The sequence below is a fragment of the Vidua chalybeata genome, chromosome 2, assembly GCF_026979565.1.
Source record: "Vidua chalybeata isolate OUT-0048 chromosome 2, bVidCha1 merged haplotype, whole genome shotgun sequence".
In the NCBI taxonomy this organism is placed as follows: Eukaryota; Metazoa; Chordata; class Aves; order Passeriformes; family Viduidae; genus Vidua; species Vidua chalybeata.
The window spans coordinates 42,604,256-42,622,440 of record NC_071531.1 but is presented as its reverse complement, the minus strand read 5'-3'; the positions used below and the strand labels follow the sequence as shown (position 1 = coordinate 42,622,440).

The 18,185-nt window shown below is 37.4% G+C and overlaps 1 protein-coding gene across 7 annotated transcripts in view; it reads left to right on the top strand.

The window, feature by feature from the left end:
• Window positions 1-557: 557 nt before the first annotated feature.
• GPC5 (glypican 5) overlaps window positions 558-18,185 on the top strand; it is a 232,117-nt gene continuing 214,489 nt past the window's right edge. For 3 of the 7 annotated variants that reach the window (XR_008429213.1, XM_053934473.1, XM_053934471.1), the window contains exon 1: window positions 16,210-16,418. Coding sequence is in view for 1 of the 7 variants with exons in the window: in XM_053934470.1 (XP_053790445.1) it covers window positions 591-756; window positions 8,721-8,882 (328 nt within the window). In the remaining 6 variants the exon portion in view is untranslated. Of the gene's footprint in view, window positions 757-8,720; window positions 8,883-16,209; window positions 16,419-18,185 lie in introns of those variants that run through there. The other 4 variants (XM_053934470.1, XM_053934475.1, XM_053934474.1 and 1 more) reach the window with 4 other exon arrangements.

Genomic DNA, 18,185 nt, shown 5'->3' with positions numbered 1-18,185 from the left:
TAACCTGATGCTTCCCACCTGCTTCCTTGGCTGCTGCTCTAAGAGCTCGCATCGGACTTCACCTTGTAGATAGGACAGGAGTTTGTCACGTTTGCCTCAGGAAACTGAAACTTTTGATGATGCTCTGAAGGCTGCCGAATTCTTGGAAACTTTTGTCAGAAAAACAAAAGTTTGGCATTTCAAGCCAAACTGAACGGCATACCTTACTGACAGTGTTAAGCCTATTGTTAGCAGTTCCCCAAAGGGCTATACTTTTTTTTTTTTTTTTTTTTTGGGTTTTTGGGTCAAAATTGTTCCCCTACTATGCCAGCACTTCCTTTGCCTTTGGGTTTCTCCTCTGCAGCCCGCACTCCCAGCACCCCGGGTATACGTGGTGGGGCGGGGGTGTTTCCTCTTGTCCCCAGCCCCGACACGGGCGCTGGGCAGCGCCCTCCCGCTGCCGCCCTGGGCGAGGGGGCCCCTCCTCGGGCGGGGGCCGGGCCGGGCCGGGGGAGGCTCCCGGCGGCGGCGGCGGGCGGTGCCTCCCCCCGCGGCGGCGACTCGGGGCGTCTCGGCTGCGTCCCTGCGGCAGCTGGCGGCGGTCGCGGGCCATGGGGAGGAAGAGCTTCCGCCTCGGTGTCCTGACCCTCGCCGTCCTGCTCCTGGCCGCCGCCTCGGAGGGTGCGGAGCCGCCGCCGAGCTGCGAGGCGGTCCGGAAAGTTTTCCAGCTCCGGCGGCTCGGCCCGCTCGGTGGCGTCCCGGAGTTCCCGCGGGCAGGTAAGGCAGAGCTGCCGGGGTAGGAAGCACCGGGAGCGGCGGGGCCGCCGGGTTTGAATTCAGTGCCACCGGCGGCGATGGGTGGGTAATGCTGGTGGCGGGGCTGGGCCCCACGGGCACATCGGGTCCCCCGCTTTGTAGCGACATCGCGGCTGGCCCCTTACTCATGACAGAAAACGCTCTTCTCGGGCTGTGGGCACTGGAGCACCTCGATACCTGCCTAAAACGCCCTTGTGCCCACCCACTTCCACTCCGTACCGCACAGAACAGAGCGCGGCTTCAGCTGGGGTCATCCTGCTTCCAGCCGGCCGTGGGCTGGCACAGGTACGTTGGTGGCAGCGCGAACCCTGGAGGCTGGGGACAGCCACCGAACTGCGTCTGGGGCTGCTGGAGTCACTGTGCTGTGAAATGAGAATGACTTACATCGCTGCAAGTGGTTGGGCTGCGCATTTTCCCTACTGGATATCTACCTGTCACTGGAATGTAATGGAATAAAATTCCCGGGAACGTAGAGTCTTCATGGCAATTTGAGTATATCTAGCATTTGTATCAGCAATTTTTTTTTTTTTTTTTTTTTTTTTTTTTTTTAAGTAGATGCTGAATGACGTTGCAAAGCACATATATAGTAAGGTGTAGGTTTTTAGGTTTGAGGTTTTGGTTCCAGGTTTGTGAGAACTTCAGTTGCACTCAGAGAATTAAAATACAAGTATTTTAGTGATTAGTGATATAGGATGAGAAAACAACTTTTTTTTTACCCATCTGTAAAGTGTGTTCATGTTTGGATGACAAGTTAACTAGTAAATGTGAGTCAGTGCTTTTTAAACAGAAAATGCAACAAAAACTGAGTTAATGTCCCCCTCACTTTAAAATATCAATAACTAACCTCATTGTTTTTTTTAAAGATAATTTGTATGGTTTTTATTAACTCTGCAAGGCATACTAGGTTTATTTTAAAGAAATCCCTCCAAAATAGAGCTTTTAATAACTCTAGCTTTAAATGTGACAGATAATGCTTAACAAAGTCAATATTGCAGTGTATAGTTTACAAATTGGAGTACTATATTTATCACCAGTACATTTATCAACAGGCATGGCTGTCTTCTTGCATTGTCCTAACCTAAAGATTTAATAATTGTCTTTGATAAAAAGAAAATAAACACTTCAGTTGGAAAACCTGATGAGATGAGTACTTCACAAATGAAGGTGTTTGGAAAGTGAAATCTGTGTTACAGCTCTGTCGGTGATTTAGTTTTTCTGTGCTGATTATTTGTGCAAATAATCTCAGTATGAATGATATGGTATCACTTTATCTATGTTCTTCTCATTCTGTAGCCTAGTGTAAATTTTGTGCTTTCTCTCTTATTATTTTTGATTACTATACCATTCATTTGTGTACTAGGGATAGGGAGGAAATATGTTGACTCAAGAGAAAAGAACTATAGTACCTTACATATGTTTCTACTGCTCTGCTCCTCCAATTAATTTCCTTCTTTCTCCTATAATATTTTTTATACCACCATTCACTTTCTTCCTTTGATTTTGACTTTTCTGCATTTCCTGCTCATAGGAAAAGCCGTGTTTGAATTGTAAGAATATATAAAAACATTCCTTTCTCTGCTTCTGCCCTTGCAAACAGTGGGCAGCAGGAGGTGTGGTACAGCTGTATGGTCAGCAGCCTTTCACTCTTCGAAGGAATTACATTGCTGTGGGCTGCCAGAGTTCTTGTTCTGAGTAGCATTGATCTCAGATATCATGAAACAAATAATTGCAAACAGTAAAATCTATCTAGAAGTGCAATGACAAGAAAAAGGGGATTAAATGAGTATTCTAGAAGGTTTAGGTGTGATTAAAGGTATTAGTAGGCTCAAAGCGTAATGTGAAGAGAAATGTCAGTTTTTGCTACTGATCTTCTATATTAAGCCTTCTTTTGAGGTAAGATGTAAAAATATTTTAAAACCTTTTCTGATGACACTAAGAAATGTGTTTGTGTATAAGATGCACACACTTGCACATGCATTTCTTGTAGGTGTCCACTTATGAAAATAGGTGTCCAAGCGGCCTTTACAAGTTTTAATTTTGGTGGGCATCTAGCAGCATTTTAATTTTATTAGGGTTTCCATCATGTTCCCAATGGGGCTGAGAGATGCAATTACTCTGGGAAACTTATATCTTTCTGGTAGTGCAGTGTGCAGTGGGTGGGATATCTTTGGCATCTCAGGTGTTCCTTGTGGGCAACCACAGTGGACAGCTAGTGCAGCTTATGGCATCATGGAGCTACTCCATTATCAAATGTTGGTGTTGTCTTCAGAATAAGATGCATAAATGCCTCTACTGCATTGCCTTTATGTCTTTATTTTAGTGGTACCTTAGACACAACTTGTTTAAGAACACTTGCATTTAAATGTCTTAAGCTGACTCTTTGGGGTAGAGCATGATCACCAGCTGAAGAACAGCAGGAATGCTGGTTGATGTATGGTTTTGTATGCAGTGGAAGTCAATAAAATTATAGGGTTTATAGTTGCCTTGTTTTTGTTGCATGTATAAAAAAAGGCTGTACCATTCCCATTCTTTCCTCTTCTTGGTAGGAATAAAAACAGTAGCCTTATATCAGTAAATCATACAAATTCTAGTTCTGGAGATTGCCATGTGTCTGTATTTTGAATATATGTTAGCTCAAAATCCTATACATTATTTTATATAATTAGTTTTGCAGCCATTGTATAAAGATTGTGTATCTTTAAGGGAGAAAAAAAATACCTCTGTCATCCTATGCAGAAATGACATATATATGTACATGAAGATGATCTTGAAGGATATGAAAACTATGAATTTGAGTTTGTGTTATCATCCACATAGGACAGGATATAATAGTGTTGAAAATGGAAACTAATAATAAATATATATATATATATATTTTTTTTTTACCAATCCCAAGATACTTATTGCTACCCCTAGCAATCAAGACACTTGACTAACACTTCTCGGTCTTTTGTAAATGTGATTTGGGAAGTATAGTACAGACTTATGCTCAGTCCCATCACATGCTATATTGGAACATTAATTGCGTTCATGCTGATTTTAAGTGTTAGTTGCAAAAATACTTTTTTTTTTTTCCTGTCTGGTTCTGTGCTACAAGTACATTTTTGGTGGGACTGTACAGAATAACCTCAGTAATTAAAAATCCGAAAAGACACTTTTTTGCTGTATGAAGAATGAAATAAAAAGTACTCAAAGGTTAGGTCTGGAATTTTTTATTTTATTTTTGTGGATCAATATGACTTGGATTAGTAAAAAAAAAGAAATGGTTGTCTGCAAAATACTTTTTAACATATTTTTATTTCCTATGTTCGAGGTATTGTATATCCTTTCTGGTATTGTAACGTAAGATTTCTTGAAGATTTCCACTCTTATACCCTATATGCTAGTAAATCTAGAGCTTTTAGCTAATTTCAGCAGCTCTTTTTTTCAGAGAGATTAAGTGGGAGCTCTGAGCTCTTCTTGTTATCTTCGTTGCAAATAATATTTATTTTCTGATTTCTTTCTCTCAGAATACCTAGAACAGAGATGTTGTGGATCCCCAATTCCTGGAAGTGTTCAAGGCCAGGCATGATAGGGCTTTGAAAAACTTGGTCTAATGAAATATGTCCCTGCCCATGGTGGAGGGTTGAAACTAGATATTCTGTAAGGTCCTTCCAACCCAGACCATTCTATAATATCATTTTAGCAATAGCAGAATAGGATTGCTGGTAAACCATTCACTCATGCCTTCCTAACAGAGATCCTCTGGTAGGTATGTCAGTGAAAAAATTTTCAGGCATCTGTTTGTATCAAAAAGCTGAATTCTGTGGCTTACTGAAAAATGTTACATTTACTGTCACTGTAGAATCAAACAATTCCCAGTGAAGTGGGGGGAAAAAAGTGCTGGAGAATTTTTTTCTCAGCAGTTTGTTTTTGGTTGGTTCCTGTTCATTTGCTTTTTTGGTTTTGGGTTGGTTTCTTTTTTTCCAGGGATTAATCTAGGCTTCTTTTTAGCAAACACTGGGAGATGATATGAAAACAAGAAGCATAAAAGAGAGTGAAGACTGTGATTAGTATAAATTTTACTGTAAGGGCTTTTTGGTAGAGAACCGTTATGAATATCAAATTGAATAAATGAGAAAAAACGTGCTGGAAGGATGAGATAATGCCAGGAAAATTTGGTCTGTGGTACTGTTGTTAATTCAAGTTAAAATATTCTTGCTAATTCCCCTTAAAGTAACAATAGAAGTCAGTTTAAAATCCAGCAGGTTACTTTAATGCAATTCTAAGATCATATCTGAATTTTAATTTGGGCTTCTAGTATAATTTACATTCCAGTAATTTGGATTTTGGTTCTACCTCAAGTCAAATTTTTTTTTTCTTTTGTTGTATGGAGGCAGGGACACTTCTAATTACTTTATTTGTTTAACAGGCATTCAGAGCTCTGGAATATGATTTAGTCAGAGACAGAAAGTTAATTGCTCTGTCAAATCAGTTACTGATGTTCATTATATCACATCTGTTTTTGTAAGGACTGTTGCCAGCAGCATAATTTTATGTGTGTGAACATTTCACCTCTGGATCCACAAAACAATCACTGTGAAAAAAAAATCAACAATTTTTTGAGATTAAATCAACAAAAAGTGGGCTCAGCTATATAGCAGTTCCCCTATCTCAATCTCCAATCTTTCAGCTTCTTTAGGAAGTCATCAGTGCCCAGTAGTCTTAATCTTGTTGGGTTGGCCTGAAAGGTGGTGCAGCTCAATAGAAGACAGAGGACTGCCTCCTGACTCTCATGTCAAGTGGAACAGACCAGGATTATGTCTACATTGCTTAAGGCTGATGTCCTGTAGAAGGAATAGACTGTCCTCACTCCATGGGATTTTCTCTTGAATCTTCTTGGGAATCAATACGATGCTTTTGTGATGCCAAGACACTGTTAGTTCCCCTGCCCTGAAGTTCAAGCAGTCTCAAAAACAGGAGGCCTTTTGGACAGGACGGCATGTTTTGCTCTGTGAACTGTAGCGTGGGTGTATTGAAGGCTTCACCTTGCTAGTGTGCTTCTTAGTAGGCAGGAAGATGAGTTTGGAGTGTATAAAGAAGGAGCCAAACTTGTTCTACAGTGTTGTCTGGAGTGCCCTTTGAAAGCAGTATATAGAATTCACCATCTCTTGAAGTGCAGGTGAGAGAAATACTGACGCCTGCTGAATAGAGCCACAGAAGTGGGATGATAGTTAACAGTATTGACAGTCAGGGCCAGGTGCTTGAGGCTGATCCCCATCTCTTTTTCTGAGCAAAGCTGAAGCACTTTACAATCATAGTGATAGCAAGTAATGCTAAATCTGGAGTGGTGCTTGTAACAAAAATAAGTTAATAAATATTAAAGGATAAGCATGAGAAGGACTTAGGTCTGAAACAGGTTCCAAATCCATTTTGAAATAAACCACTGATTTGACAATTGCTTCCAAGCCATATGGCATTTCAGTGCTGGCTTTTGAACGACTGTTTGTCATGACAATCCTGTTTTGGGATTTTTCAGACCCTGGATGTGATCTCTTGGAAGTCTAAATAAACTGACAGAAATTTACTACAGATCTGGCATTTGGTCTTCCTGGAAGTTAATGTCCTCATCCTGACAGTGTTTGTTTATCTCAGGGCACTGAAAATACAGATTTGTACAGCTGAGATACTTAAAAGTTTGAAATCAGTTGCAGATAGGTAAACTTGCACCTTAGAACAATTACGTTTTTCTTCTCAAGCTGTCTTTCCTAGACTCATCTAGATTATTTTTAGTTCTAAAACCTTTCCTATACCATAATTGCTTGCTTCAATATATATTTTATTACAGGCTAAAGTATTTCTCTTCTAGCTGTCTCGTGGTCTTGTCTCAAAGTGGTTCACAGTGTAAAGCCATCAGAATTTGGTACTGAAAAGAGCCAATATGCCTTTTTGGAGTAGAAAGTGTTTTCTTCCTCTAATTTCAAAATTGGTTATTGATGAAACAGTTCTTGTGGAAGATGGAAAGTTTTTCAGATGTGAAAACTCAGAAGATAATTGTGTGGGTTTTTTTAATATTGCTTGTACTGAAATTGGAAGGACCTGTTTCACGTTCTGGTTTATCTTCCTTCTGAAACATTATCTGTAAACTCTTCCTTGTTCTGTAGTTCTCTAAAAAAACAAATGGAAAACCACTATGTGGGTTTTGAGCAACAATTTAATTTTTAGTCAGTTGGGTGCTTTTTATGTTGTATTTGGTTACTTTTTCCTGGCCAGTGAAAGAGCTGTGTTTAATGAGTTGGAACAAAAGTAGGTCAATAAAATGTACTTCATGTGTACATGATTAGCAGTCTTAAAACTATAAAATAAAGTTCACTTAGGATTGGGAATGAGATCTGTGTTCAAAAGATGCTGCTTAAAAAATACTTTCCATAAAATCAAGGGAATAAAATAATACTGAAGAGTCATCTGAAGCCATATATAAATATTCATTATAATTTTAGGGTTTTGCTGAAAGTATGTCTTTTTGAAGCTGTACTCAAGTCCATAAAGACTAGATAAAATTTCAAATTAGCTTCTGTAGCAGTGATACCTATATCTTTTGCTTTACAAGTATATCTATATATCTTTACTTCTGCTTTACAAGTGACATAGATTTGAAAGCTAAGCAGTGCCTAACAATTATTTAAAATACTAATAAGAGTTTGGGTAATAGACCTAATTTTTAGGTTACTTCATTTTAATATTAGACAAGTATTATTCATGCCTATGCCTGTATACACAGGGTAACTGCATGTGAGCAGTTACCCTGTATATTATTTGTTAATAACTAAAATGTAGAAGTTGAAAGGTCATGCAGATGAAAATAAGTTTCTCACTATGTTTCCCTGAAATCTTGTCATATCTGTCAGTGAAATAACATATTTGAGAACACAATTTGGATTGGACTGTTAAGTTTTATATTGATATCATTTAAATTCACATATTTATTCTTTCATGGTATGTTTATTCTTTTTATTAGAAAGCATTGTTTAGATACAGTATTAAAAAAGAAAAATATTTTGAATACCACATGATAACAGAGAAGGTGAATGATGCTTTTTATGCTTTATTACGCTCCAGTTGTAAAGTTATAAAAGTACTGAACTTTCCCTCTGGGATTTCAGCCTGCCCGAAATTTAAAAAAAACACTCCTTTGTAGAAGTTTCTTACAATCTATTAGGGAAGTAGGTAGTCAGTGTCATGGATTCATGGGAATGTTTGACATTAGAGAAAGACACAGGGAGATTAGATTGGAAGTTAGGGCTGCTCCGTGTAGAAGTTAATATAAGCGTGTTCATTATGCACCTGTCAGGAGTGGGCTTTCCACTGGTGTGTTTGTAATGCTTGGAAGTAGTTAGCTTTTTTCTAGTCCCAGATTGACAGAAGCACAGGAGTGCCAGCCATGAGCTGCTCCAGCAGTTCAGTATTTTAGAGGATCATAGAATCACAGAATAATTTGTGTTGGAAGGGACTTCTAAATGTCATCTAGTCTGCAATGAGAAGGGACATCTTCAACTAGATCAGGTTGCCCAGAGGCCTCACCTAAGCAGATCTTGAGTGTTTCTAGGACTGGGACATCTGCCACCTATAATGTGATGTACAATGCATATTCAACATATTTTACCAACATTGTTTAGCAATATTCACAGCTGGAACAAGATTACATTGTCAGGGAAATTATATTATATGACTTTAATTAACTGTAATAAGTTTTCCCTTCCCACAGAATGTTAATTAGTATCCCCTTCTGTTGAACAAGACCAAATGTTTTAAAGCTTTTGGTGTTTCTTCTATGTGTCACTACCCATGTAAAAAAACAAAAAAAAACAAACTGTAATTGTTTTCTAGTTGTTTGTGTTTTGCTTACTTCTGTTTTATGTTAATCAGTATAACTGCCTTTTCCTTAGGTGTTGATCTCCAGGTTTGTACTTCTAAAAATCCAACATGCTGTACCAAAAAGATGGAAGAAAGGTATCAGATTGCAGCAAAACAAGATATACAGCAAGTGCTTCAAACATCAAGTGCTACATTAAAATTTTTAATATCTCATAATGCAGCTGCTTTTCAAGGTAAAGCTTTCTGCTTTTTGTTTTTTTGTTTCCAAACTTGTTAATACTTTTCTTGATTTTCATCTTTGATTATTTATGATGTAATAAAAGTTATCTGTTAATTTTTAGCTTCTCCCTATGCTTTTATGCTTTCAAATAAGGAGTACTAAATCATGCAGGTGATTAGAAACGGCATTGCTTTTTGGAATTTGTGGCTTTTAAAAAATTATATTTGAGAAAAAGTAAGACATCATTCTAGTAAGTTGCTTTGATTTTAATTGTAAACCTGTAACTTCACATTCCTCTTTAACTTCTTTTACTGGGGCCATACTAAAATGCAAAATTAGTGCCTGGAGTGCTATGAAAGAGAGATTTTTGTTACATCACTGTTTCCACCCACTATATTCTTTGTGTTTTTCTAGTAGACATTCTTGGGTAGTTTGTTTTTGAGATTTTGAGGTTCTTTTTTCAGATCTAGTTTTTCAGACTTTTGAGTTTCTAAATGTAATTGAAAAAAATTGCACATTGAGTGATAGCTGTTTTAATAAACATTAGGAGATTACCTGATAAATAATAGTTATTTGGACTGGTGGTGGGGTTTTCTTTTTACAATTACTCTTCATATACTATTAATTTCTTTTTGATTTAATTTGGCATAAGTTAATGCAGAAATTGGTTAAGAGAAGATGTGAAAGTAATAGAGGTGTGAGGTTGTATGTGATGGAAGGAGATACAGAGTTTACATGTGTTGAGGACAAAGCCCTAAAGTCTTGTAATTCGTCTGTTAATACGTGCTTATTAACCTTTATGACCACTTCATTAGAATGGGTAACATTGTAACTTCATACAGGCTTGGGAAGTTGTCCTTCTGGCAGCTCGCTTGTTTTTAACCTGTGATCCTGAAATAATTAGCAGAATGGGATCCTGAAACGCAAAGTTGACTTTGGAGTCCTAAAACCTCCTCTTTTTTTTTTTTTTTTTTTTTTTTTTTTTTTTTTTTTTTTTTTAATTTAGTCTGTCTAATGCTAAAAATAAGCTGGAGTTGTGAGTTGCTCTCCATCTTTTGGGAGTTTTGCCACTTAGCCTGCCTAACACAGCTGTCAAAGGGTATTACAATCAGGGAATCATTGATAAAATGTACAGAGAAATCTTTTAATCTCTTTTCTGCTTTTGTTTTTCCTTTCAAGTTCTGTGTATTATCTTTTGCTTGGTCCCATAAAAGTTAGCCTAGAATTTGGTACATTTTATAGTGTGTTAAATTTGGTCTGCTGTCTTGGGTTCATCATTTGCATTTAAACAAATAATTTTAAAAGCATATACTTAAAGGGGAAATCTGTTTTATATATCTTACACACTTAATGTATTTTCAAAGTACATGCTTTAGTCTTTACGAGTTTTGTCTTTATTTTCCTTTTATTTAAAGAAGTATAACAGAGAGAATGTTGCCTGGATTCTGGTATTACTGGGATTTAAAACCTTGTTTAACCTTGAAGTAATTACTTGTGGAAAAACATGCTATTGAATATACCACTAATTTTTGAAGAATTGCAACCATTGCTAACTAAAATTAAAGCTAAATGATTTCAGATTCAGAAACAATAATAAGATGCTGCTGATGTTTTTTCAGCTTGGAATTCTAGGTATATACTAAGACATTCTATCTGATCTGATCTGAGTTTTGACCCTGCTTTGAGCAGGACTTTGGGCTGGACACTTCTTTAAGTCCTTTCCAATCTGAATCATAGTATGACAGGATGCCTATCTTACCACTAAATGTTTAGGCATTCATTTTATGTTTAGATGAGGCTGGGCTGGGCATCTAGGAGTGTGATTATCTCTTCTGATACTTTGGCAACTGGACAGACATCTCAGGAATCATGCAGAAAGCGTGAAGGTGATTGTTGGTGTGTGTAGAGAAGGGAGCAGATGTCATAGATTTTGTCACTGCTGTCACGTGCCTCTTCTTAAAATATGTTGAGCTTGGCCTTAAAGGGGTGGACTGGATTCCAGCGGAACAAATAGCTGATTTTGTCTCAGTTTCTTACATATTCAGTAGAGAGAAGTAGGCAGCTAAAATATATGATTTGTATCTGACTCTGCAGGTCTTCAGAAGTGTGTTTTCATTCAGCATTAAATACAGTCTAGAGATCCTGCATCTTCAGGGTGTCTAACTACCAGGGACTTTATGGTGACCGTGTTGGTGAAATGAGGCAGCTGTCTGCCCATCTGTCTATTAATTTGTAATGTGTGTGCATGTGTCTTTATATAAGAGTAAATTCATCTATATATATTGACATATCTTTGTCAACTTCTAATGTTTGTGAAACTTCTGTGGTTCTGTATTATGGTAAGTGCTGCTTCCTGACAGTAACTATTGGCAATTTTCAAATGTTGCAAAAATTCCATGCCTCTTAGGACATGTCAAGCTATGTGGTGCAAATTGCTCCACTTGTGTACTGGGTCCTACTGAGCACTGTTAGTTTTTCCCTTGTGTTTCAGGATGTTTCAGAATGTGTGTTTTCTTTTTCATTGTGAATCTATTTCTTTGAGGGATGGTAAGGGAACAGAAGGATGGGTGGCAATGAAGTTAAATAAGATATTAATCCGGTAAGTGGGAGATACATTATGGAGAGCAATAAATAATTTTTCCCTTGGGAAAGGTGACTAGAGAACTTAAGCTGTATGATAATTTTGTTTCAAGACAGTACTTTTGATAGGATAACATTATTGCACATTTCTGATTTTTAGTATTTCTTACCTTAATATTTGAGGAAGTAATTGTTGCTGCTGTACAGGGATTGCTATAACATCTCCATTCTAGTAACCATAAACCCAAATCCTTTTTAAACCTTACATTTACATGCCATAGACATATCTCAGTATGTACACACTCATTTTATACAGTTCTTAGATGTTACTCAAAGTTCACACTGACCTTTGCTATACCTGTTTTCAAAAGATAAACAAGTGCCAACAGGGTTACAGTATAGTCACATTGCAGTGCTGGTTTTTGTGTAGAGAAAAAAAGAAATCCCTACAATTTCTAAAATTTAGAGAGGAATTGAATAGGTATCTAAGAATCTGGTGATTTGCTGTAGGATGAAGTGCTGTGCAACAGAATAGCAGATCTTGTGTCACTTCACTATTTTTCCACAAGAGAGCTGGTAACCCTTTAAAAAGTGGCCATGTACGACATAGAACAAGGTAACAGCTTGTCTGGTTGAAAGGGAAATTCAGAGATTAGAATTTAGTTGCGGAGTCTAAAGCAAATGGACTTTTATTTGTGCTACTACATTTGGCAATTCTAGTACTGTTGCATAGTTTTTATAAATACGGAAGCATCAATCATTTCTGAATGGGGCTGCCTGTCACTGAAACAGGTCTTGGCAAGTGTGTGTCTGTATGCAGTAGGTAATAAACTGCACTCTTCAATAGAGCATTACCTGGCATTTCCTACTGTGTAGGAAAAATTTAATGCCTTTACCATATAAGTTCTGAAGTATATTGAATCAGGCTTTCTTGATGCAGTTTCATGTTTTTCTATTAAATTATTGCTACACAGTAGATCAATTTCCACTTTATCCTAGAGCAGAATTAAATGAAGTCAAATTGTTGCATCATATTGTTTGAGATCACAGTACAAATATTGCATTTAAATTGTAAAAAGTTTTAGTCAGTAGCTAGAGTAAATTGTGTGAACTAGAAAATGGGTTGAAATCTTCTGAGCTGCTTTCTCTGGTACACCATAAGACATAATGGAATTTCTTTTCAACTTTGTGAAACTAAATGTGCTCTGGCACTAATTCAATTGCTTTCCACTATTCTGAAGTTTTCTGAAGAAAGATTTGATGATCAGAAAACTTCCAGCTAGAGCTGCTGTATCTTTCATGGTTTCGAATGATATGTTGCCTGTCAGATCATTTGCAGTACAAACTGCTTTGATGTTCTAACATTTTCTTCTTCCACATCTCCATAATCCTTTATATTTTAAGTGTGATATAAATAAGCCTAAATCTAAATACTGGTGAATCCCACTTCTTTTAATTAAATGAAACTTAAGGATTCTATTAAAAGACAAAAATTAGGAGAGGTTGAGAGACACCATTTGTCACTCTGTTATATTGAGGGATGAGAGTCTCAAAAATATCTGTGGTTCACCAGAGTTATGTTCCTCTTTCTCAATTGCTCTGCAGCCCTTCCTCACAGCTATGATTATGCTCCCCTCTGGACTGAAGAAGTAGGGAATTTTAATAACCCAGAAGAATAATTATACCCACTGATGGGTCTAAGGAACAAAGCTGTTTTACAGACTTTTAACTTCAGCGATCATCTATTCATATAGAATTTTGAATCCTTTACAATAAAAAAACAGGATAAACATTATGCTAATATAACTTAGATTTGGGCCCAGTATGTCTGTATATACGTAAAACACAGCACTAAGGGGCTGCTGGAAGTGCAGAAATGTGGAGATTTAGATTAATACCTAAAATTCAATTATTAATCCTGAGTTTTAAGTTCTGTATTGCAAGCAAGTCTTTTATCATTCCAAAGGAGTTTGGTTCTACTCTATCTCATTCTTATCTTTAGATACTTATTTGCCTATATGTGTGCTGTGCCTGTAGGCACTCCTGGGGTATATATATGTATTGATACATGTACAGGGATTTAATGAGCTTCTGTACCAGTTTGCAACACATCAGTCTTTTCTTAAATTGTTTGTTTCAAGTGTGCACTTGCACGCCTATATTCTAGTTTCAGCCTGTTCATTTACCGTCAGTTCTTTCTCCTAGTTACAATAGTGTCTGAATTACAATTAAGCTGATGTCAATGCACTGTTCAGTCTCATATTCAGTGAGTACTAAGATTTTTTTTTCATATTTTTGTTAGTACCCAGCTAACTATTATTTGGTTTATGTTTTTGTAACAGAGTGATCAGTATTTAGATTTTTTTTATGCTTTATGTAGTTCTTATGCATTTGAAAAAGAAAGTGAAGTACAAATTTAAAGCATCATTCCCTTGGGAGCAGTGGCCATAGAAAATTTGTATTTTCATGGATACCTGCTTCCTGCTTATTCTGAGAACTTAGGGAAGCTAATAGCTGACAAAATGCAGGAGTTTGAAAGACTGAACTCCGGCAGAGAAGGTAGTATAAAATTGATGGTTTTGAATGAATGTTTAATATTATTTCAAAGGTAGAATTCCCTGCAGCCTTTTAGATTTCCAAGATTTTCAAATACACATGTAAGTTTTCACTTAGTATTTTTATTCTGTGTTAAGAAAAAGTAAAAACCCAAAAAGTTAGCAAGTCAAGTCTTGTTGAAAGACAGAACTCAAAATAGTCCTGACACAATGGAGACAAAGTGCAAAAAAATTGTTGTTCAATAGGAACAAATGCAAAGTACTCCATTTAGCTGGGGAGGAACAGTGGAAGACATAATAGTATGGGGGATATCTTGCAATGGATTTGTTCTGTAGGATAAGTTCTGTGAATAATGATAGATCAAAAGATGGCAAAAATCAGCAGTTTCATACTGTTGTCAGGCAGGCAACTATTTTAAGATTCTTAAACAGAAAGACAGAAGACATCTGCAAAACTTCTGTTTTGAATTGGTAAACTGGAGAGCATTGTTCAGTTTTGGGTAGTGTATTTGAAAGACACGGACCAATTGGAAAAAAAGAGAGAAAAATTATGCTCTGAAATCTGCATAGAAAAAACTACACATAGAAAAGTGCTTATCTGTACTCCTTTATAGCAGATAAAGCCCCACTGGTGTCTTACTGCAGCAAAGAAAATACAGGCTCAATATTAGCAAATATTTTCCAATGACAACATTAAAATGCTTCTGGTTAACAATTTTGGGAATTCTGTGTCTTAGAAACAAGCTGAACAAGAAAACAGTTGCCAAGAATTATGTTGAAAATAAGATTAATTCTCCTTGCAGGCCAGGGGTTAGACTGGACTACTCAACAGACTTTTCTTGGCCTTAGGTTTACAATGTGATTTACAAAGAAAGGCTAAATTATTTGAATGTTTTAACTAGTTTTAAGATTAATCTGTGGGTGTTATGCTCTAACAAAAAGTGTTTGTTCATTAATCTCTCTCCAAGAAGCTTACACAGTTTTTACTATAACATAATGGGATGGATTGCTTCAGTCATAAAGACTCTTGCAGAATGGGTTTAAATTTAGAATATTATATATCAGTATCAAAAGAACACAAATTAGTTCATAACTTGATACATAATTTTCTTTTTCCATTATTAGTTCTACAATGGAACTATTGTGTATAGAATTAATAGATCTGCACCCTGTCACTTCAACAGATACTTACGCTATTTTGAACTACATATTCTACATGGGAAATTCAAAGAATTGTACAGGTTTTACAGTACAGATAGTCTTATTTTTAACCTTTTTAATTTTCAAATTGTGTCTTGGTGAACCTGACAGACTGCTTAGAAGTGGAATCATGTACTGCATTTCGAAGGAGAGTTTTACTGCATTACTGCATTTATCTTTGTGAGAGGTAAACCAGTTTGGTTTCCCAACAGACGTAAACCTCCTGATGTTATCTGATCTTATATGGACTTTTTAAAGATAGGTATATTTCCATCTAGAGTGGATAAATCGGAATGTATTTTAAATGACTTTTCAAATTAGAAAACCATTGTGTCAAAACAGCAGAAAGGAAAAGTGAGGGAGGGTAGAATTGCTTCAAATTAGAGTTAATCAAACATTGAAATACATTATTACAAAACTTAGAAAACCAAGCACTGACCTTCCTGTAAAAAAGTTCTTCCTGTACTTGAAGTAGCTTAAGTATAGTAAAGAGAGAATTAAGTCAGGTAATATGCAAAAAAGGACTGTTCTGTACACATAAACCTGGGAGGAGAATTTTGCTCCTGTGGAGACAAAAACTGAAGGTTGTCACTGCAGACCTCAGGACTTGCCAAATGTAGCTGGAAACCTATGGTTAGATAACTGAGCTGAGCCCAGTGTCACCATTGACTGTAATGACAGCTTGGACACTTAGCTGAATTTCACAGCTTGGACACTTAGCCAAATTTCACATGGTATGCTTTGTCTCACCCCTCAAAAATGTGTGGTTTATTCCAAGCCTGTGATCCTCCCCTGAAGTATCATGTGTCTGTAATCCCATTGGCCCAATCTTGTTCCACGGCCGCTTTGAATCCCCCTGTTAAGTGTGCCAGGGGGATGGGGCACCCTCTCTCTTAGCCGGCTCTCCTGGCCGGCGCTCTTTCAGCCTCTCTCTCCCCCTCCCCTTTCCCCCCTCACTCCCCCTTCCCCCCTCTCTCCTTCAGAAACCATGCTGCCTCCCGGGGGTAGGACCCCCAATAAACCCTCATCCTATTAGCACCCTCAGAAGCCGTGTGGAGTCTCCTCACCTGCCTGCTGCTACCAGCGAACTCACAGCTTAGGGGGCCCCCCAGGGACACGCCGGGGGGTTCTCCCAAAACGCACCGCAACACATAGATACCTACACTGAGGTGGGTCTGAAGCTGTGCCCCAGTGAGTCTCTTCTACACATCAAAGTAAGAGCCCTCAGAAGTTCCCTACTCTCTGAAACCTTACCGTCACCCTATCTGACAGTGCAAGCGTGTGAGTAAAGTTTGGGAACAAAAGCAGGTTACTGAGCAGTAAGCTCGCACTTGAGTTTCCAGCCTGTCAGCTGCTTGGAGGTGATTGCTTTTATCCTGATGTAAATGAAAGCTGGCTCACTGCTTCCCTCCTGCTGGAGAGGTGGAAATGTGCAAGAAGATTGCATAAACATATTGTCAAATCTATTGTTCACTCTTATCATGTGGCAATTTGCTTACATGCAAAATAAGAACTGTTTTTCTTGAATTAAGCAGAAAGGTATGTGTGTCATGTAACAAAGTAGGTGACAGTGATTTTAACAGTCATAATGAAACAAACTTACTTACACAAAACAGGTCATGAGCAAGTGTAAGTAGTAGTGTAAGAATCTTTGATTCTTAAAAGAGATGTTGATACAAGTAATATCCATTTTTAATAAAGCTACCAATTTCATCTGGTATTAAAGGCTTGAACTTAGGTCTGTGCAGACTAGAGGAGTGCCATGATAGAAATCTGCTGATCCTTGAGTTCTGGAAGAGAACATTTTGTATGCACTATTTCAGTGCATTTGAAATGCATATGCATTGCAGGTCAGAATGTAGCATGCAGCATGCTACAGATCTGCTGTAGATCAGCTGCATAGCCATTCAGTACTTGTACAGTAGCCATTTATCTAGGGGTTTTCAGTAGTGTCTAAAAATACAGCAGAATTTACTGAGGAGAGTTGGCTGTTTTCTGGGCTATTTATTTTGCAGTGTGTAACTCTTCCCTGTTCCAGCTGTCTTTGTCTGTATACCTACTTAATATCCACTGTGATAGAAGAAAAATGAAAAATTAGCCTTGTTGTTTGGTGGTTAGGGTACTTGTGTGCCACAAAGCAAGGGTACTGCTCCAGTGAGTATTTTTAATTATTCGTATGATTTGTAAATGTAGTCTGCACTGACAGGCCTGAATCAGTTTAGAACAAGTGTTTTTCAAGATACGTAGGAGCTCTAGGCTGGATATATTTCCATTATCCAGATCTCATCTGTTTTACTGCATTTTTCAGTGACTCCTCTAAGGTCACCAGACTTTTAAAAAAGGGGATTATTGGCTGATTGGGAGAAAATTAACTAACTTCTCTTAAGAATGAAGAGATATGTGTCTAAATTCCAGTGGACATTTCCCTCCACTGCTACCACTGTGATAACCATGGTCTGGCTGCTTGTGGAAATAAGCTTGTGCAAAGTATAGCAAAGATGTTCTGCAGAGCCAGGCTTGCTGAGAAGATTTCTTTCAAATCAAGTTGATGTGTTATTTTTAAACTGAAGCATACCAATCCTTGTTCCATACTTGTGTAAAACACATTATGGATATATAGATATATTTATTTATTGTTAGGCATCTGAAAATAATTAAATATTTGAAGTATTTCTTGTTCTTTATGTTGTGCCTATGAGGTCTTTTGAGCTTTGTAAGATGGGATAATGTAGTTATAATTTACAAGGTTTATGGATGTACAGAGAGGGACTAGAAATTTGAAGTTATAAAATGGCTTTCCTTTGTGTTTCCATTATGTCATAACAGTTTCAAACTAAAATAGTTTACAAGCTAATTTTCTTTGTTTTCACTAACACAAATTTAATGTCATGTAATTTTAAACAAATTGCTGATAACGTAAAATGCCTGATTATCACCAAGAAGTAGTTTTTTTCAGTCCGCATCTGTTACTTAAAAGTTGC